The sequence below is a fragment of the Anastrepha ludens genome, chromosome 4 (assembly GCF_028408465.1).
Source record: "Anastrepha ludens isolate Willacy chromosome 4, idAnaLude1.1, whole genome shotgun sequence".
Lineage (NCBI taxonomy): Eukaryota > Metazoa > Arthropoda > Insecta > Diptera > Tephritidae > Anastrepha > Anastrepha ludens.
The window spans coordinates 115,340,603-115,361,945 of record NC_071500.1 but is presented as its reverse complement, the minus strand read 5'-3'; the positions used below and the strand labels follow the sequence as shown (position 1 = coordinate 115,361,945).

Below are 21,343 nucleotides of genomic sequence, written 5' to 3'. Positions count from 1 at the left end.
CCAAGGATAAACTGAGGGTGCTCACGGGCAGCAGCGCTATAGCGCGGAAAAGGTTGGGGTATCTTCGCCAACTGCAGTCAGAAGAGAGGCGCATACGCTCAATTCAACCCAGCTCCATCCTGAGTTTAATAAGGGAATAGGGTCTGGATGAGGAAGGGCATAAAAGACCACGAAGCCGAAGTGCAAACCTCATAAATTGTCAATCTATCTATAGATTCATCCAGTGTTCACTGAGATGAAATTTTGGTTAGTGTTGTAAGCAAGACTGGGAAGGTTTACGAGTATTCGTTGTTGTTGCTCTTGCAGCAGTATAAACATTCCCCATGCAGATACGGGGAATGCTGCTGAAGTGGCTGCCCTTGCGCGGATATAAATCCGTTCGATTTAAATCACACAGAATGTATTTTATCTACTTAAACACAATTTGTAGGAAAAAATATACCCAACCCAAACATAGTTGTTTTTGTAACAGCACAGATATTGCTCATAAATATTGGAAGAATGCAGCTGGAGGAGTGTCGATCCTTGACCGGATATTATTTATTTACTAATGGACTTTTAAGACCTGAAAAACACATTTAATTAATTATAATATCCAATCTGTCCAATATTTACATTAATCCGCACTGTCGTGGGAACGCCCGACGCATAGTATTTACGGTGGTTTGTCTAGAAATAAGTTTGAACCAAAAGAGGTGGCGCTGTACCCTCAGCTGGTGCTGTAATCGAGATACTAAGAGGAGTCGTGCAAATATTATCTGATCTGGTTTATACTCGGAATGTCTCAACTACCGAAGATCAAATATTTTTCCTTATTATGCTTTGACTTATTTACATGGGCATCGCCTTTCAGTTATTATTCGACTCTCGGTCGGATATGAAAAGTAGACTCGAGCGCTAAAGCTGAGCAGTTCCTTATCGATATTAACTAAAATTATATGGATGCGCACATATATTTGGTAACAGATCTCTTTTATTATTACATATTCTTCTCGAATTTACATACAGATCCCTGCTTTGCCCGTTACAATCCACAGATAATCCATATTTGCTACTCTCATTTTTTATTTAGTGGAATGTTAGTACGTATTTTAAATATATTTTTAATACTAAAACTTTACACTTTTATGACTAACAACTAATAATTTAGGGAATATCTGTTCACTGTGGCTTTAAAATGGCAATGATTTTAAAACATTTTCCAGCAAATTTGCAAATTTACAGGCAATAAAAATACAAGTATATGCAATAAAGTCATTTCGAAGTATTTATAAATTCCGAATTCAAAATTAAATGGTATTCGTGGTGTTATTTGGCTTTGCGAAATGTCAACTTAATTTTCATTTCATTCACTTCATTTCGCGAGAATGCAAGGATTTTCAATTCATTGTGTCAACGAAGAAAGTTCGAGGAGTTGAGGAGCTTTTTGTTTTTGTAGAAAAAAAGCAATTGGTTGTCTAAATGTGTTTGAGCAGGGTTGCGTGGGCTGGGCTCCATTACGTCTTATTTAGCGGCACCGCGGTGATGTGTTCATAGGCAGCCTTTAAGCAAAAAAATTAAATCAAGTTCAAATCAAATGAAACGCGTCTAACCTTGAGCGTTGTATAGCAATAGCCAGCAATGCCATTCATTTCGAACTGGAAATTAGTGCCACCGGTCAAATCGTCCAGCAGCGCCAATTCAGCGCCAAGATGAGGTACAGCGGCGCGCAACACCAGAAAGAGGGTGAGTGGCATCATGCCATCGGCAGCTAATATCACAGAATTTGCTGCAACATTGATTTTGTGGAGTATTAAATTGATTAAATTTACGAAATGATGGCTTTAAAGCCTCTTACCACTTGCAATTGCATTGTGTGCATCGGTAATTTTTTGTATGCAACTCTCTATCACAGTTAACATCGCTTTCGGGCTGTATTTTTCTTTGAGTTGCTTCAGGGTTTGTATTGCCTCCGCGTAGAGCGCATGCCGCACAATCGGTAAAAAGGAACTAAGCAAATATGCGAACAAACAATGACAGAATTTGGCAGAGTGTCGGTAACTAGTCCTACATACCTCTCTAGCCTCAGACAAGCGGCCAGTTCGTCGTCCTTAAGCTTTTCCGCATACATTAGATTCTGCCTGTACATTTCGTCTTTCACACTGCACTTGTTGGCGTACAACACAAACAATGTCGAATATATGCCCTCGCTTAATACGATTGGATAGAGCAGCGTGATGTGCGAAACGACTTCGCGCGTATTCTCTATTACACAGTAATCATCGGGTAACGCAGGAAACATTTTTTGCACAAATCGATATGCACGTTTGGAGATGGATTCCCATTCTCGCATCGCCTGTTTTGCTAGTATTGGTGTTGGCTTGACCTTCCAACAGCCATATGAGGTGTAGAAGCAGTACGCTATGCGCTGATTCAACAAGTGCAAAGGATGATACCGATCCTTAAACGCTTGTTGCAGGTAATCTTTGATGGCGGACACATCCTCTTCTGTGAGCGAAGTAACGCCGAAGCTGGGCATGATTTCCAGATCGTTTTGTGAGGTGAAACTGCTGGAATTAAATGCAGATGTTTAGCATATGTTAAGACATTTTTTATGAAGACACGCTGATCACCTGTTATTATTAAAGCTTTCACTTAGATTTATTATACTATCGAATGACGAGCGTAAACTAGACGTATTTGCATCGTCCAACCAGTTTTTAGGCGGCGTATTGAACAATGCACTGATGGAGTTGTTGTCTTCGTTGTTGTAGTGGGGGACACTTTGTGTGCCCCAAACGTTATCGAAGTCGTTTAAATCGGCATCATAAAGCGTCTCCTGTGAGTGCGAACGCCGCGAGTCCAACAGGTTGCTACTCAAATCAAGTATGCTCGACTTTGCTGTGGTGAGCAAACTATTTGTGGACTTAAGGCTAAGTTTGTCGAAGCTGTTGGAAAAGCCGATGGAAATATTCTTCGCAAAGTAACTTCGAGACGATTGATATGCAGTATCATGTTGCTCCAACGTTCGCTCGCGTTCGCGTTCTGAACGCATGTAAACCGCAATACGATTCCAGAGGGTTTTTGTGACGTTTAGGCTGTCATCAGGTTTTTGGTTGTTGTTGCCTGTGTGGCTGCCGAGTACCTCTTCCTCGAAATTCTCAAATAAAGAACGCCATTTTCGGCTATTATCAACGACAAGTGCACCGATAGATCTTAAAAGAAGCATAAAATTAATATTTTGCGGCGGAATAATATAAATAATCAAACAGTACTTGGGATATTTGGGAAAATGTTTACTCATAGACATAGCACCAGAGATAATGCGCACTTCTTGCCAAGTACCCCCCAAATGGCCACTCAATACATTGCCAATCATTTGACGACTCGCGATCTCATCATTTTCGTTTATGACTGAGTCCTGAAATAAAGACACGTGAAAACAACGCACGAACGCTCGAAATTAAATTTTTACTCGCCTCAGCATCCGCCATGCCAGTAGGCATGTAGTACGTGCCCTTTCCATTTGGTCCGTGCACAGATAGTTCACCCTCATAGTAATAATCGCGCTCCAGCACAGCTATGCCGTTACCAGCCAGCTCATCATTCGCAAATAAGCCTTCGAAGTAGTCGCCATTCATTGTAATACAAATCCCAGCCCCGACACGTTTGTTGTCCGCAAACATACCCATATACTTATCGCCTGTTAGCATGTCGTCCAAAATGCCATAGCCACATTTGGCATTGGCCTGATATTCACCGACGTAGGTGTAGCTGTTGCTACGCTGCGTGCCATGACCGTGAAAGAGACCATCGCGAAAGTGTCCTTCGTAAACCTCGTTCTCCTTCAGCTCATAGGTGCCATGGCCATGGAATTTACCCGACTTGAAATGGCCTTCGTATATGCCTACCGAGGGCATTACCATTTTGCCATAACCTTCGAAAATGTAATTCATTTGTAGCATTTGATATGACATGCTATCAATTAGTTTTACCTTCTATCTCACCATTCCGGATCTGGCCGAAGTAGACTCGCCCGTCGGGATACTCCAGATAGCATTTTCCATGCAGCACTCCATTCCGCCAGCGTCCATAAGCATGCACGCCGGCGTACATGGCGTGGTTGCGACTGAAAACGTGAGCCGTAGTGCGCACACTCGACAGCTTCCCGTCAGAAGAACGTCCCAGTGCCGCTTTGACAGCCGATTCGATTTGATCAAACCACAGTTTCTTATCATGGTTTGTGCGGGCCAAAAGTGTAAAGGTGCGCTCCGGTGTGGTGATGCGCAAAGCGGTGTCGTTTTCCATTTTCAGCCAGAGCGTCACCAAAGGATATGTGTAGAGTTGACTGCCGACCTGACAGAAGCAATCGGAAAATAAAATGAATGTGGTGCTGGACATGCTCATCGTGGAGTGAGCCAACTTTAGCGGCACTGTCGTCGAAGTAAGAATAACGCGCCGCTGCTTACGGCGGAAGTGCCGTATTTTAGAGTTACGCTCGTTGCGTTGCCAAAACTCTAAGGTATTCTCGGCAAGCTCCAAATCGATACGTTGCTGGCGCGCGAAGCCATCCCAAGCGAAGAGATGTTCTGTAAATTCAGGACGTGTCTTTATAAGTTGTTCGAGAAATTGTAAGTAATGAGGAAACACTTGAAATGGCTGCTGGCAGATGCGCACCAAGTCAACGTTATGATCGCGCTGCCCCGGTAGGAGTGGCACACTTGATAAGTGGTTATAGAGTTTCGATGCCTCAGTAAAGCCATCGACAGAGTAAAGGTCACAATAACCCTTCGTGTACTGTGCAAACAGCTCAATACACTCGCGGTAATGCTGAATAAATACTAATTCTGCAGGGTTCGTGAAGTCTGAGCGGTAGAAGTCCTCGAAGGAACGCAATGTGCAAGCGATTAGGTACAAAAGTTTATGGTAGTATTGGCATATGTGCTGCAGCTGCCTTAGCACTAAGGCTGTGCTCTTCTGTTGGAAAAGCTCAATCATTTGTATGCCATGACGATACCTAAGTAACTGTTTAAGTTGTTGCTGAAGACCGATGTAATAGGCGTGAAACTGGCGCTGAAAATTACGACGATTCTGCAAAGTATATGTCGCTGCAGTGAGCAGTAAGGGAATTGTTTTCCGATTTGTGGCATCCCGCATATTTAAAGTCAACAAATGTTGTTCAAAGCTCGATAGCTGATGTTCCTTTAGTTGTATTTCGCCGCGCGCATTCAGTAGAACAGTTTGAAAGTCTCCGCAGCAGGCGTTTAGAATGTTTCTCTGGCTCACCTCCAACTGCACTTTGTCCAATTTAAGTTCTGTTGGCGAACTTATATCCGTTATTTCGTTCTGGTTGTTTAGTTGAAATTGTGTATTAAGCCCCCAGTGGAAGAGTCTGCCATCTAGAGTGCGAGCCACGCTGTGCTCTCGTCCTGCTGCCACACTACATACTCCCAGCGCTTCTAACTTTTGCAGATAATTTACCGTATTACGTTTTATGTGATCGCCGGTACCCAGAAGGCCTCCATTTTCGGCACCAAAGGTACATACCTGTGTATGCAGTAAAGTGTATCCTTGCTTTAGAATTTCTTTGATATTATAATCGATGTCATCTTGTTGTGTGTGACTTGATTTTGTACTGCTGTAGGACCGTACTGACGAATTGGAATTGAGTTCAAGTTTTTTATCTACTGTTTCTTCGGCTGCAGTTTCAATTTCCGGATGGTTACCGCAACGCACACGCCCAGGTGAGGGAAAATGCGTTGATGTAGCTGCGCATGAGAAATATATATACATTAATAAACTTGGAAATTCTAAGTAATTGGATACTCTTACAGGCTTGGTTTTGTTTGACTTTGCTGCCCCATAGTTCCAAAGGATCTTCTTGTTCTGGATAAGAACGCTGAATTAGTAAAACAAAGAATTCATCGCCGGCTACAATATCCAGTATTTCCTTGCCTTCCTCGATTAGACGCAAATGTTTGGGCTGCACTTCTGCATGAAATACCTCACCACAACTGCCCATTACATACAATTCTCCTGAGCGGGTCATAAATATTACACCTCGAGCAGCGCAACAAATACGCTCAATGAATATACCCTCCTCGGAGAGTTCGAGCGGGTCGAAGGATAGTGTTTGCCATGGCTCCATGTCCAAAGCTTCGCTACCAGTATGTTTTAAGTATTGCATCTGCACTTCTCCCTCTGCAGTAACAACAAACAACTGATTCATATGACGACAGTACGACACATCCGTTATTTTAGTCCGATGAAGTTGTATATTCAGTGTATTAGCGGCATGCATTGCTTTGTTAGCCATGTAAAGTGCCCCATCAGCAGTTAGAATAAAAAGTAAATTTGGTTGATCTACTGCACAGAGACGCACGGCTGGCTCACGTTGTAGTGCTGGCGCAAGAGCCCACTGTAGCTGTTGAGCCACTCCCTCACGATAGATAATAAATGCCTCTTTTGTACTCTCCTGAGCCATTATCAAACTGAAACAATGAAAAACTTTCATTAATTTATAATTTTATTTAAAACGGTGTTGAGTTATTAGGCTCACCTTGAATTTTGGAACCTTCAGGTCTCCTATTAATTTGTATGTCTCTTCCTTTTAGATCTTATCCCATTCTTTGCACACATTTACAATTAACACATTTTATTTTGCTTATTGTTTACTTTAGGTCTGGATTTGTTTGTCTTCTGCTGTGTACACAATTATGTGGAAATTTTACGAAATGTTTTTTCGCGTGAAAATAAAAGAAAATTATACAAAGAGAAATCAATTAATGGCGATTCAAAACAGTCTGACACAACGATAATAAAAGTATAAATGTAGCAGAACAGCTGATCACGTCAAATGTTGCCATATCGATGTAAATGATTACCCAAGAGTGTATAATGAGACTCCAAACAATATAAAGGTGTTACGTTACTGTTAATACTACATGCGCTTTTACATTGCTTTAGTCGTATTTCGACTCCACAACTTACTTCTGAATATCTGATGAATAATTAAGCTGGCAAATTTATATTAAAATTTCCTAGTTCAATCACTTGATAACCACATAAATCCATTTATATAATGGTAGCATTTCTTTATTGCTTTCAAATGTTCAGAAGAAACTTTTCATTACTTGTAATTTTAGTTTGTTGGTTATAATACGTTCACATATGCATTAATTACCTATAAATCCACCAAATTAATCTACCCGATCACAAATGGCAGATTATCTGCAAAAATTTACAATCAGCGGTCAATACTGCTTTGAGAGGTATCTCTTTATAGAAATTATTTTGGTGGAATATTTCGATGTTTTCGGTTTCTTTAATTATTACTAACGATATGAAAAAAATGCAATGATATGAATAAAATAGAATAAAATACAAAGGAAATAAGAAAATGTAATTGTGCAGTTGGCTGCTAATAATAAACAGTTGGAGGAAATCCGTATGCCACGTTTACTGAGGTTGCAAAAAATTATGGCAGCAATACGCATGGGATATTCTATATTAATAGGGCTATGAATAAGTTCGTGCGGTTTTACAACAGATGGCGTAATTTGATTATTATTCCATCGATCCACATTTCCAAACATTCATTGGAGAGCTACTGTCGTAAGGCACAAACGTCAGTATAAGTTTTTTATTTGAAGCGTAAACAACAATATTTTTACCACACTTGAAAATGTCGAATTTCGTGCCAAATAATGTGTTTTTGCGGGGAATTCTTCTTCATTATTTTAATATGAAGAAAAAAGCAGCCGAAAGTCATCGTATCTTGGTGGAAGTTTATGGTGAGCATGCTCTATCTGAGCGAACGTGCCAGAAGTGGTTTGCACGCTTTAAAAGTGGTGATTTTGGCTTGGAAGACGAAGAACGCGAGGGTGCGCCGCCAAAGTTCATGGATACCGAATTGGAGGAATTGCTCGATCAAGATCCGGCTCAAACGCAAGAAGAGGTTGCAAAAACTTTGGGAGTTGATCAATCAACCATTTCCAAACGTTTAAAAGCCATGGGAATGATCCGAAAGGTAGGCCATTGGGTGCCGTATGAATTGAAGCCAAGAGACGTTGAACGCCGTTTTATGGCATGCGAACAACTGCTTCAACGGCACAAAAGAAAGGGTTTTTTGCATCGAATTGTGACTGGCGATGAAAAGTGGGTCCATTACGACAATCCAAAACGTCGGGCAACGTATGGATACCCTGGCCATGCTTCAACATCGACGTCGGCGCAGAATATTCATGGCCTGAAGGTTATGCTGTGTATCTGGTGGGACCAGCTGGGTGTTGTGTATTATGAGCTACTGAAACCGAATGAAACGATTACGGGGGATGTCTACCGACGACAATTGATGCGTTTGAGCCGAGCACTGCGAGAAAAACGGCCGCAATACGCCGATAGACACGACAAAGTTATTTTGCAACATGACAATGCTCGGCCACATGTTGCACAAGTGGTCAAAACATACTTAGAAACGCTCAAATGGGATGTCCTACCCCACCCGCCGTATAGTCCAGACCTTGCGCCATCCGATTACTATCTCTTCCGATCGATGCAACATGGCCTGGCTGACCAGCACTTCCGTAATTACGATGAAGTCAAAAAATGGATCGATTCGTGGATTGCGGCAAAACCGACCGAATTTTTCACAAAGGGAATCCGTGAATTGCCAGAAAGATGGGAAAAAGTAGTAGTAAGCGATGGACAATATTTTGAATATTAAATTTGTAACCATTTTACGTCAATAAAGTTTCAAATTTCGAAAAAAAACCGCACGAACTTATTCATAGTCCTATTACATTTTTTAATAAGTAATAAGAGGACAAAACGTTTATGGCCACTCGCTTTTTTCTGCAAAATGAATCCATAATTAATAGTATTTAATACAAATTTTATTAGAATTATGTGCACAAACCTGTTTTTTTGCCAGGGTCCATTTCATTTAGTTTTTATTTTGATGTTTCTTCTTACATTCGTAATAATAATTATCGATAACACAGAAAACACAGGGCTATATTTCAAAAAGTTAGGTTATTATTTTATAATCTCAGATTTTGAAATCGCGCTCTTTCATTACTGATTTTGAGTTAAGCGCGAAAAAGTAGATCATCTACATATATGTGAATGTATTATTAGTTTCGTTCACGTGGTGAATAAGGTCATCGTGGATATAATGGGAGAAAATGTGAAGTTCCTTGCTATGAAGAAACTCAACAGTATTGAGAGATAGTCGTTATGCCATGTTTTGGCTATTTCTAAAGTTTAACGCTTTCTTAACATAATGTCCAAATTTCAAGCTATTCAGTGTAACACGTACGGGGATATAGAAGTTCAGCTGAACAATTTAGAAAAGGCAAGTTGGGACTAGTGAATTTTCAGGCTCATTTCATTAATTGTTGGTTTTTTAACACCAATATTCTTTTTTTTTTTGGATTTTTTTCTAAAGTTTAATGCTGCCGCAGTATTCTGCCACGGAGACATGGAACTCCAACAAGGGCAACTTTGAACTAGTAAGATTTTAAGCTAATTTCGCAAATTTTTTTTTTTTTTTCAAAACCAATTTCGGTTTTGTTTTTTGGGTTTATCAAAAATTAACACTTTCCTAATTTTGTGTAAAAATTTCAAGCCAATCAGAGGAGAACTGACGAATACATAGAACTTTTACTGAAAGAAGTTAGTAAGGGCAACTTGACTTAAGTCCCGAAATAAAATCCATAAGAGTCATCACTATGGAAGAAGCAAACATCAGCTGATCGCTTGCAAAAGAAAAGTTGTGTACGTCGCAAAAAGAAAAAATGGGAAAATGCGAAAATAGTGAAAGCAAAGCAGAAATTAACAACGTGAAAAACCAAGGAAATATATTTTACTCTGCCACTTTGCAGCAATATTATTGCTTTAGTGAAAATTTATTTATTTATATAGTTTGCGAGAATGTAAAGGCAAGTGTTGGTGATACTCTAATGTGGAGTTAGAAGAGACTGAATAACAATTAATAAAAGATACCAATGATGTCAGCGACACAGAAATAAACCAGATACGACAAGTAAGTCTTATTTGCATAGTTGTATTTATGGTTGCACCACTTTTTATATCATAGGAAAGAAAAAATACACAATGAGTTTGGAAGGAGCTCCGATCATGCCATCAATAATTATGCAGCGGATCGAAGCTGATGGCGAAGAAAGGGAGGTTTCAGACGAGCGTCTTCGTAAAATGTCGGATGTGTCTCAAAAGTCTGCCCCAAATGAAGTGAAAAGTACCGTTTTAGCATATGATTCTGGGAACTACTCTACCAGTTCCAATGCCAGTGAAGTCGCGTGTCCGTTTGAAATGGAGTTACATAATCATTGCCAACATGTGCACACTCTGCTTAGAGAAAGGGATCAAGCTTTGTTCCTTGCAATGCAAGATGTGCGCAAGCTGCGCAGCGAACTCGAACGACTCAATAAATCGGAGGACTGGTACAAAAAAGAGTTGCGGGCACAAAAAAGAACACGACTGGAAGCACTCGAGCGACTGTATTCACAGGAGCGTAAGTACATGCAAGAAAATCAGCGATTACAACGCGAATGTGTGCGTCTCTATGATAAATGCGGCGAGATGGAAAAGGAATTGCAGGTTAAGCGGGAAAAAGCTGTGCAAAAACTAGTCGAGAAGGAAGAGCAGCACAAAAGTACGAATTGTGTTGATAAAGAAGGAAACTCCTTTGAGTTGGAGCAGCAAAGATCTATGATTGATGACCAGCAAAAATTGATCAACGTTCTGAGAAAACAAAAGCACGTTCTGCTGGAAGACTTAAGAAAACTGAACGAAGAGAAAGATACCAAGGTTTTGGAGCTGCAGGAAACGTTAGCTGGCGTAGAAGTAGAAAATACGCGCATGACAGCCCAGTGCAAGCGCTTGCTGACCGAAAGACAAGCTCTGGAAGATACGCTACAAACAAAAGATGCTGCTCTATATGCTGAAAATATCGAAAAGCTAAAGTTGCAAACCTTAATTGAAGAACTAAAGGAGCATTGTAACCAGCAGCAGCAAGAGCTAGCGCGCAAAGAAAATGAAATTTGTGAGACTCGAGAAAAATTCAAATGCAATATGCAAAATGAAACAAACATGGATGAAGTGCATCGGCTAAGTATTACTTATCATGATGACATTAATGCCAAAACAGCTGAAATTACTTCACTTAAAAAGTCGTTGCAGGCGATCCGAATAGAGTTGAGTTCCTTAACCGAAATACAGGCACAAAATGAGCAACAAGAGCGACAAATAGAACATCTTAACTTTGCTTTGGAAACACGACAATGTGAGTTGTCGAATCTGCAAGAAACTGACGAGCAAAAGACCCAACAAATAAATGAATTGCAACAGAATTTGGAAAAGGTTCGCACGCAGCATGACATCACGCTCGAAAATCTGCATTCTACAGAGTCAAGTCTAAAAAGTGTAAAACACGAATTGATAGCATTGCACGAGCAGTATGCCAGTATGTGTGCTCTTTGTGAACGAACCCGTTTTGAATTAGAGCTACTTGAAATCGAAAAGAACAAGTTGAGATTCCAGGCTGACAGCGATAAGCGTGAAATCGAGCTGCTACGCGGCAAGCTGAGAGGCTACCTAAAACATACAGAGAAATTGGGAGCCAGAATAAATGAGCTTGAAAACAAATTGAAATGTTCAACCATTGAAAGTGAGGACTTGCAAGTTGAGTTCAGTGAGTTTGAAAAGCGATCAATCGGCGGTCCTTTAGAAAAAGAAAAGGTTGAAAAAGAGCTCAAGAGTATACAGCGGGTGTTACACCAAAATAGAAAAGTCATAAATCGGCTAAACAAAGACAACGAGTTTTTAAGGGCTTCTAAAGATGTAGAAAAGTTCGCGGAGGATGTAAATCAAGTTGAAGAGGGTGATAGTGGCTTTCTGGATGTAACCGAATGTGAAATTAATGACAAAGTTGAACCAGACTCGCAGACAATACGGGAATCGGTCTGTTCCAACCTTAAATATGCCAGCAATTCACTTTTGGAGCATTTGAGTTCTCAAGAGGAAATGTTAAAAGAAAGACGAACACTAATAGCCGCCTTTGAGAACTTGATTTGCAATGAAGCAGCATCAATAGAAGTCAATAAAGGTAAAAAAAATAACTTTCAATGTTTAAAAATTGATCTCATTTTTTCGAATTATTTCTTAGATCTTTGTACAGAAAATGTCCAAGACAAGCAATGTGATGATGCGCTATTGGAACGTCAAGAACAGTTGATGGAATATTTGAACAACCAAAGCCTTTTAACTTTGGAGAAAAGAGAACTCTTGGAAAGTTTTGAAACTCTAATTAAAGAGGAAACTGGCCCACAAGAAATATCTATAAATAATCAAAAAATTTTTGAAATGAAAAAATTGATTGAAGAAAACAAAAAGCTAAAAATACTTCTAACGACTATAAAGGAGCCGCCAATAGAAGTTGAGTCTTTAAAACTAGCATTAACAGAAAAAAATGCAAAATGCTTGGAATTAGAAAAATCTGTTAGCAATTATGGCGATGAGCTGCAAAACTTACAAACAAAGTTGCTGCAATGCGATGAAAGACATGAAAAAGACAAGAGCGAAGAAGATAACCGCCATAGAGCTCAATTTCAGTCCTATGAGGACACTATTCAAGGACTGCAAGCAGAGAATGAACGCCTCCTAAGTGAATTGCAAAACGTTTTGGAAGCTAAAAGTAATGTTGAGAATACGCTGGAAAAGCAAAAGCTGTTTGTTCAAGAATTGAAGGCAAAGTTGGTCAGCTTTGAAAAAAACAAAAATTCAAGTGAAGTTAGTAACTCAGAGCAAACAATGAGCTTCGAGCAGCAAGAAGTGCTCAACTTGAGGATGAAAGTTGAAGAACTTGAAACGCGTTTGCAGGCAGTCATGCAGTGCGACGAGGAGCGGCGCAATGACAGAGTTCGACTTATACAGCAGCTGCTTGAGCAACAAAGTAGCAAAGTGAAACAGTTGAGTGAATCGCAAGAGCAGTGGGAAGAACTCCTCACAGCGCTTCAAACCGCACAAAAGTTGGAGGAAAATACGAGAGCTGAATTGCAGTTGAAGCACGCCGAGCTGGATGAGTTGAATGCACTTTTTGCTCAGCAGAACCAAGAGCTGCGACGCATGCACGAAATTGCCCTACTGTCAAATGGTAATGGCAATGAAGAGGAAATTGAGACACTGCGACCGACACTCCTGCAGCACTACGAGGAGATGTACGCGAATCTAAGCGCCCAGTTAGCAGACAGTAAGTCCAAACAAAGGCAAATTGAAGAGTTGCAAGAGAAAAATGAACGGCTCGAGCGCCACTTGAATGAGGATTACGCCGCAGAAGTCGCTAAAAATCAGAGGCAGTTGCGAGCTCTGCAAACAAAAATAGAAACTCTACAGGCGGAACGAAATAGTTATGCAGAGCGCTTGGCAGAGATGGAGATTGAGATGGAACAGCTAAAGAAGAGCAAACGGGAGGCACTTGTTCTGCCACCGGAATTTGTGGTTTTGCCCCAGACTGCTGGCACAGCCAGTAGTACGGCTGAAGCTTCTTCATTGTCAGAGGACGGAAATGCAAATATGAGTAACAGTGACAACAACAACGATCGCATGAGGATACTAACGAAGGTGCTTGAAGCGGAATATAGGCGCAAAATGAAGCGTTACGATGTGTACATTCACACTTTGTTGGGCAATATTAAAAAGCTGAAGAAAGCTTTGCGGGCGGCTGAGACTCGCGCCGCACATTTAACGATGGAGCAGAGCAGAACGATGGACGAGCTGCGTGGCCTGCAATTGACAAGGCGCCAGCTGGAGGAAACGCGCTTGAAATGTGATCACAATCAAATCACAATTAAGGTACGAACGAATTACGTTATATAAATTCCATTTTCACATTTTGTTTTTTTTTTCATTCTCAGACACTCGAACGTGCTCTAGAAATGGAGCGTAGGAAATTCGAAGCTTCTGATTTAGGCAAGGCGACATATACACGCGACTCAGCAGCCATAGCACTACAGCGAGACGAGCCGGCGCACGAAGTAGCCAATCTAATTGATGATTATAAAAAGGTGCCTCCTTAATTTATGTGCAAAACAATTTCAATACAATTTATAAACTTTTTGCAGTTAATCCAACAATCGGCGTTAGCCACGCAACGGCCGAAGACCAACGCAATACTTGACCTTATACAACGCAGCAACCAATGTGTGCCAAATTTATATAAACTCGAGACTACAGTTGAAGGTCTGAGCAGCGATTTGAAACGATTGCTTTCTGCGCATGCGTTGAGTGCGAACAAATTAGAAGCACCATCGTTGATGGACGAGCTGCGCGCTGCAGCAGAAAGCTACTAAAGCGTTTAGTCAAGATTGATTTGTAGCACTGAAAAGCTACGAATGTGTATACGAAGAACATGGAAAATACTTCCCACTTTCTTTTGCTGTGCATAAAAGCAAACACACATTGCCAAAATTTAGTTCAACTATTTCTACGTAACAAATAACTTATTTTATAGTATTGTTTTATATTGGCTGTTTTCAGTTTATAGTTTTATCATTTATTTGTTGTTGTTGTGCAATATCCACAAAGTATTTCCCTTTAAATGTCTAAAGTTGTCATTATTTTTGCCAGAAGCTTTCAGTTATTGTACAATTTTCGAATACTCAGCTGGCAGTTGTCTGCAGTATATTTGTTATAGCCAACTGTGCTTTCAGACAAGTCAATGTTGATATTGAAATACCCTCTTGCGGAAAATACGAGGCCATTCAATGACTTTGACTTACGAACCAGATGACTTTTCCACATCAATGCCAGTGTGGTCAAACTTTCTGAAGTACTCGTTTCCAGTGCTTGTGATTTTTTATATTTTCTAGAAATAAATTAAATTAATATTAATTCATTCTTTGGAACATTGCCTGAATGCCATTACCGTATACTTTAGCATATTTGGTTTTATTATATTTTGCAAATTGCAGCATCATGCAACATATTTGGAAGGAAATATTGCTGTAGTCACAGTCCTTGATTGGATATAAATCGTTCCGCGCTTTCTAGTGGATATGAAAATAATTATACTTCCAAACGAAAAATTAAAAAAAATGGATTATTCCTATTTTCTATATTCGAAGAGACACATATACAAATATATGCATAACCACTTTATATACTGTCATTACGTATAGACGAAACTCCCAGTTGGGTGTGTGCGTGCATACCTGCATACATTTGTATGTACATTACGATTTAAGCGATCCTTTTGTCATAGATACCGTAATTACTTTATTAAAATACAAAATACAAAAAAAAAAAACCAGAGGTGAATAAAATGCTTATTTTTTTCAAAAAGGGATAGGAAATATTTGGTACTTTGTGTTTTATAGTAAAAAAATTCAGATCGATTGCATCAGTTTTGATTTGTTGCAGTTCGAATAGCAATTTTATGATTTTTTAACACATTTTGACTTATATGCACGCTTATTTTACAATTTTTAATTTATGTCGGAGGTAAAAACCTTCTGGGAAAAATTAGCATCAAAATACAAAAGGCCCTATACAAATCGGTGCATTATGTGCAGAGTTATTAGCTTACATATGTGCATATATTTTGTGGGTCTTTACTTTCCTCAAATTTGTAAATGTTACTAGGAGCATTCAAAGCATACACAGCTATTACAGAGACAGTCTGGAAAGATTCAATGCAACGTAAAACCTCTATGGGTGTAATACTGGAAAATGAATACGTTCAGGGAGAGAGGGGCGGTCTGCACATAGTCTTTCATTTCTTTTATTTCAAGTTTTTTTTCGAACACACAAAAGACGTTATCATTGCAAATGATTTTACAGCTAAAAAAATTTAACTTGATTTAAGGGATAAAAAAAAATTTAACTTCTTTTATTTTCATTTTAAAATTTGCCCTTTTTATATTTTTGAATATTTTAAATTTGATTTATTAGTTTTCGTTATCTTTTCATCGTTACGGCTTTCACCGTCATTAGAAGTTTTTAATTTTTTGGATGGTTGAGGATACTCAGATGTCAGATATAAAGATTTGGGTTTTTCAATGTCAGTGTCTTTCAGCGGAACGTAATCTAAGAAATCAAGAAATAAGACCAAAGAGGTGCCAAAGTAGCTGCCGTTTCTACGACAGTCGGTTCTACGTTACCGAAACGACCCGGATTTATATCCGGCCAAGGACTGTCACTCCAGCAGCATTCCCCATATCTAAGTATAGGGAATGTTTATGCTGCTACAACAACAACAACCAAAGAGGTGCCATTTTTTGTTATTTTGAAGCCAATAAACTGTATAAGATTAAAACGGCGCTTTAGTGCCACTTGAGGAGTGCCAGAGTGGTACTTCAACCATTTCACCTAAACTTTATAACACCCAACGTTTTTTCCTTTGAACTCCATAAGAGTTGACGTAATTTTAACCGGCGGGACTTCAATCGTGAAAAGATGTATACCGAATACATTTGGTTGCGTACTGTTCATATTATATTATATAAAACTCGAGCCTGTGATGTGCTTAGTACGCAGTTCTTCTAAAATACCCATACCTTTATCTATTTAAAAATTTTGCGATGCCAGGTTATTCTTAAATTCATTGGATTTTGTAGACAATTTGCGCAAGTCATCAATGAAACCTTCGAATATTGCCTTTCCCGGGGCTTTCCGTGATCCAATTATGTATACTGAACAGTTGGCAACAAAATGGAGACCCAATGTTTGCCTTCCGAATTACTCACTCAAACACCGAATATGTTTCTAATGTACGCAAATTCAGTTGTTACAAATAATCACGTATCCAAAAAACTTGCAAAGTAGGGGAAAGAGAGAGAGCAAAGTGACATTTCCTTTTGTGGGGAAGTTTACTAGATACATTGTTAGATGTAAGAATTTGCAAGTCAGAAAAATTACTGATCGCAAAGTAAAAATAAACCCGAAATAAAATTTGCGAATTGAATTAAAATTCTAAATTGAAATAAAAATTGTTATTAAAATGGAGAATGTATCTAAATATTATTTTGATAAAATTTATTGAAGTTATATATAAAATAGGAATCGGCTAATGTTAAAGAGGTATTTTGCCTCCAGCCCTCAGTCACCGTTGCTGCAGTTTCCGAAATACAAATCGCAAAAATCGCATTGAAGGTATTTTTTGTGTTGCTTGTACTTCTTGGTTATTAACTAATTTGGCAATATAAGTATACACATACACTACCGGTCAAAAGTTTGGGTTCACTTGAAAAATTGTAAAAATATTTCAAATAATCATGATTTTCTTCGTCAAAGATTTTTTAATATTGTTATTTTACAGAAAGTAATTGTGTTTAATACAAAATATGTTAACTTTTAAAGAAACCCGCAAGTATTTGTTCATATTTTCGTTTCCTCGATTCGTTTCCTTTAGCTCGTATTACAGCATCGCATATTCTGGGCATCGTATCAACTAATTTACGCAAAGATTCTGCTGTTATTTGATTCCAGCAATTTTGTAGAAATGTCCAAAGTTGTTTTGTATTAGTAGGTTGCAATATTCTTACTTCTCTGACCAACTCGTCCCACAGCAACTCGATCGGGTTACAATCCGGCGACTGAGGATGCCATTCCATTTATTTGAGTTGTTTTTGATTTTCTTTGGCTGCAATGTAATCTGGCAAAATTTTGAAGTGTGCTTAGGATCGTTATCCTGCTGGAAAACGAATCCGCTGCCCACAAGTATTTTCCCACACGGAAAAGCGTGCCGTTGAAGTATGTTGTGGTAGACCTTTTTGTCCATGATACCCTTAATTTGTATAATGTTTCCAAGTTTTTCTCCAGCAAAGCATCCCCAGACTAACACTAACCCTCCACCATACTTAACTATGGGAACAACACATTGGTTCATCATGCGTTCAGCGACAAACGGCCAATATGTTGGCGGCGTCGTTTGATGAAAATTTCAAATTTGGACTCGTCCGTAAATTGCACTCAGTATCGCTCTTTCTTTGTAACGTTCACATGACAGCATTTTGAGAGACATTACATTTCGAAGCAAATTTTCGCGTTGAATAGCCTTCTCCATGTAGTGTCACAATGACTGCTCGTGTTTCTACACTAAGCTCTGCTTTCCGACCCATTTTAAATAATAAAACAAGAAATATGTAGTTTTATTTAAATTTTAATAATTAGAAGATAATTTTGGTATAACGTCGACTTGTATGTAAGTTTTTGTAAAACAGTTATTTTTTGGAATACAAAAAATTGTTTTACTTACCTTTTTGATAACAAAGATTGCACCAAAAATTAGAAATATAACTCTTGAAGCGAGTTTTGCAGCAGTAAGATGTTACGCGTAATAGGCACTAGACGCATTGGCAGAATGCAGCAAGTCATAACCCGTTCATGCTTGATCTACGCGTCTGCCATAGTCATTTTGTAAACAATAACAATCTCCTAAACTCAAACTAGTAGCAGAACGCACGTTTTAAAAACAAAACCACTAATAAGCCGACTTTATTGTGTAAAATTCCAAAATAATGTAAGTGAACCCAAACTTTTGACCGGTAGTGTATGTACATGCGTAGATGGAAGGAAAATATGAAGAAAGTTGTGTTTGCCACAACAATACAGTGGCTAATGGGACGTTCTTCATCTGACAGCGATGATGAAATGGAACACATTTTTGTAGACAAAATAAAATCATGCGATGCTAAGCACGTTATTTTAATATGAGGTAATTCAACTGAAAAAAATTTTCAATTTTCCCACCAATAATTTAATCAGCTGTTCGTGAAACTTGCAAATTGTTACTGTTTTTGCGTTCATAAACTTTTTTTCAATAATTTTCTCTTTGAGAGTGAATTCTCGAAAATTAAGTTACTGGCAAGTTATTGGATAATTTATACTTGAGCAGACCTAAATCAAAATCTTAACTTTCGGGCTTTATTATGTATTCGTTATTGTTATTAACTTCACTGGGTTCTCCATCTTCACTCTCCGAAGAACTATCGACGGCTTCCTCAAAACTCAAGGGGTTTTTAATAAGAGGTGTTATTGTGATATTCAAAGAAAAATGCTAAATGCCGTAGTGGAAAATAGCATCAGGCAAATGACCACCACGACCACGCTTACAGGACAATATCCTTTTCATGAAATTTTCCATAACCGAATTGCAAAGTGGCTGCCCGATGTCCTCGATAGACTCACGAATTCCATCTTTGAGGTCTTGAATCGACCCTGGGCTGTTGGCGTAGACCTTCTCTTTCACGTGGCCCCAAAGAATAAAGTCACAAGGTGTTAAATCACAAGATCTCGGTGGCCAATTGTGATCACCTCTTCCAGAGATAACACGGTCGGGAAACTTTTCCCGTAAAAGATCAATGGTTTCGTTGCTAGTGTGGCACGTAACGCCGTATTGTTGAAAATAAACGTTATCCAGATCAATGCCATCCAATTCCGGCCATAAAAAATCGTTAATCATCTCTCGATAGCGCAATCCATTCACCTGTAACACCTGCTATTGGAAAACCCTTATCTCCCATGTCTCTCTGAACCATGGCGTTCTTACTATGTATCAAACGTGCGACTGAAAAATAAATGCACGCATTATTTTCTAATGGCTGCAATTCTTTATATTCTTTTTTACAGCTTCACGATATTTTTTACGTCCCTCGGCATTTGACAATTTTGCCCTTTTATTTTTATGAATTTATTTCTTTCTTTCCCTAGATTTTCCAGTATGAGTTTCCATAGAATTTTCGCCATTTTCTGACATGTGCAACTGTAAAATACTAAATAAAAATAATGTAAAATCTGCACATCTAACATTTGGGAGTATGTTCAACAATACCTCCTGTGTTCTAACGCTCCATTTCTACTAGCGTGACGATTTTTATGTCGTGCCGCTTTTGCACATTTTAGTATTTAATTATTCTCATTTGCATTTTTTTATTTCACATGAAAGAAGTTTCTATAATTAGGATTTGATCCCGTTGAAAAAATTTATATTCACGTAAGAAAGGGTTAAGGAAAAGTTTAGTTTAAAAATTATGTTATCAAATTTGAAGTGGATCCAATTGACAGAGTAAACACAATCGTGTGACTCACAGCTCACCCAACAAAAAATTCGCATTTTGACAAAATGCTAAGTGCTCAATTGCTGATAATTTTACAAATTATGTTTTTTCAATGTTATCCGTTTGCTGCGAAAACCAATGAGGTATAAATACTCTCTGAGATCAATGCCGAATTAGTTTCCCAACTGAACTAGAAGAGTTAGCTGGCAATAACTGTTGCTTCCGCGCGTGTTTCTTCTTTTATTTGTTTTGAAAAAGTAAATCTTTATAAAGGCTTAAATTTAACCATTCAAGCCACACAAATTCTCTCGCCCAGTAATGTTACGTTTCATCAGCTTTTTTTGCGTCAGCTTATAAATATGTGCCTGGCATTTCCTATATTGACGACGTGCAACTCTCTTACAATAATGGTAAATAATTTTATAACAATTAATTACAACAAACCGTAGTAAATTAACAATTAAGGATTAATATTTCTTCATCTTCAGGGAATTGGCAATGTGACCGCTTGTCTTGTCTAAATAAAGTCTATGGATGCAAAATTTCGATTCGAAACAACCCCAGCAACAAGGACGAATTGATTCGCACCAGCAAATGCTATTTGAAAGGTGACACCATTACTCAGCAGGTATCAGAACCACAATATATGGCGAAGCCGAAGACTGTTGCAATTGACATCGACTCGTATGTGGATGCCAAGTCACTATATACTACCAGCTACAGCTTGAGTTATCAAGAAGTGAAAGGCACCATAGATCCAAAAGGCTGGGCCTCGGTGCAGAAGATTACCAGAGAAAATATGAAGGCTGTCGATGAGTCCATGGGTCAGTTGAAGGACTGAACGTGAAAAGTGTTAACCGTTTTCATATATGTAAATATGTAATGAAAAAATTGTATTTTATTTTGAGGCGAAAATAAAATGAGAAACTTAATTAAATGCAGAGCTATTTTTTATTAAAATCGATAAACCATTTATGCCTATTTGGCATTTTTCGTTTTTATAGATTATTGCAAGAAACCCAATACAGTTTTAAGCCGACTCCAAATGGCAAATGGTTTTTATGAGGAGCTTTTCCATGACAAAAATACACTCGGAGGTTTGCCATTGCCCGCCGAAGGGCGACCGCTATTGGCAAAAAACTTTTTCTGTTACCTGTTACGGGTAACTAAAGCGGCTTTAGATAGATAAGAGTTTATTAAGTAGAAAAACGTTACAATATTTATGTTATCGCACAATTTACAGAATATGATATAAATCTTAATTCTACATCATTATATTTATCACAGGT

General features: G+C 38.7%; 3 protein-coding genes across 7 annotated transcripts; 2 read left to right on the top strand and 1 right to left on the bottom strand.

Moving 5' to 3' along the window:
• Positions 1–953: 953 nt before the first annotated feature.
• LOC128860714 (alsin homolog) lies at positions 954–16,783 on the bottom strand. 5 transcript variants are annotated; one of them, XM_054098400.1, is made up of 11 exons: positions 16,554–16,783; positions 6,539–6,681; positions 5,812–6,470; positions 3,975–5,747; positions 3,459–3,916; positions 3,255–3,400; positions 2,613–3,194; positions 2,055–2,549; positions 1,838–1,989; positions 1,593–1,768; positions 954–1,541 (listed from the first exon to the last, which is right to left on the bottom strand). In XM_054098400.1, the coding sequence occupies exons 3-11, from the start codon at positions 6,461–6,463 to the stop codon at positions 1,497–1,499; spliced, it is 4,479 nt and encodes a 1,492-aa protein (XP_053954375.1). In that variant the 5' UTR covers positions 6,464–6,470; positions 6,539–6,681; positions 16,554–16,783; the 3' UTR covers positions 954–1,496. The 5 variants fall into 5 exon arrangements, with proteins under 5 accessions (XP_053954375.1, XP_053954377.1, XP_053954376.1 ...); XM_054098402.1 differs by having other exon boundaries at positions 6,539–6,678; XM_054098401.1 differs by having other exon boundaries at positions 6,539–6,675.
• On the top strand, positions 9,771–14,889 carry LOC128860716 (early endosome antigen 1). Its single transcript, XM_054098405.1, has 5 exons — positions 9,771–10,024; positions 10,079–12,106; positions 12,167–13,851; positions 13,914–14,063; positions 14,121–14,889. Exons 2-5 carry the CDS (start codon positions 10,096–10,098, stop codon positions 14,346–14,348), a joined length of 4,074 nt encoding a protein of 1,357 aa, XP_053954380.1. The 5' UTR covers positions 9,771–10,024; positions 10,079–10,095; the 3' UTR covers positions 14,349–14,889.
• Positions 16,784–20,379: 3,596 nt separating the features above from the next.
• Positions 20,380–20,991, top strand: LOC128862310 (uncharacterized; the record flags this gene model as incomplete). The annotated part of the gene is made up of 2 exons (XM_054100870.1): positions 20,380–20,464; positions 20,543–20,991. Coding segments are annotated over 2 exons (438 nt in total), but the record flags the coding sequence as incomplete, so codon positions are not given.
• Between the last annotated feature and the right edge of the window lie 352 nt (positions 20,992–21,343).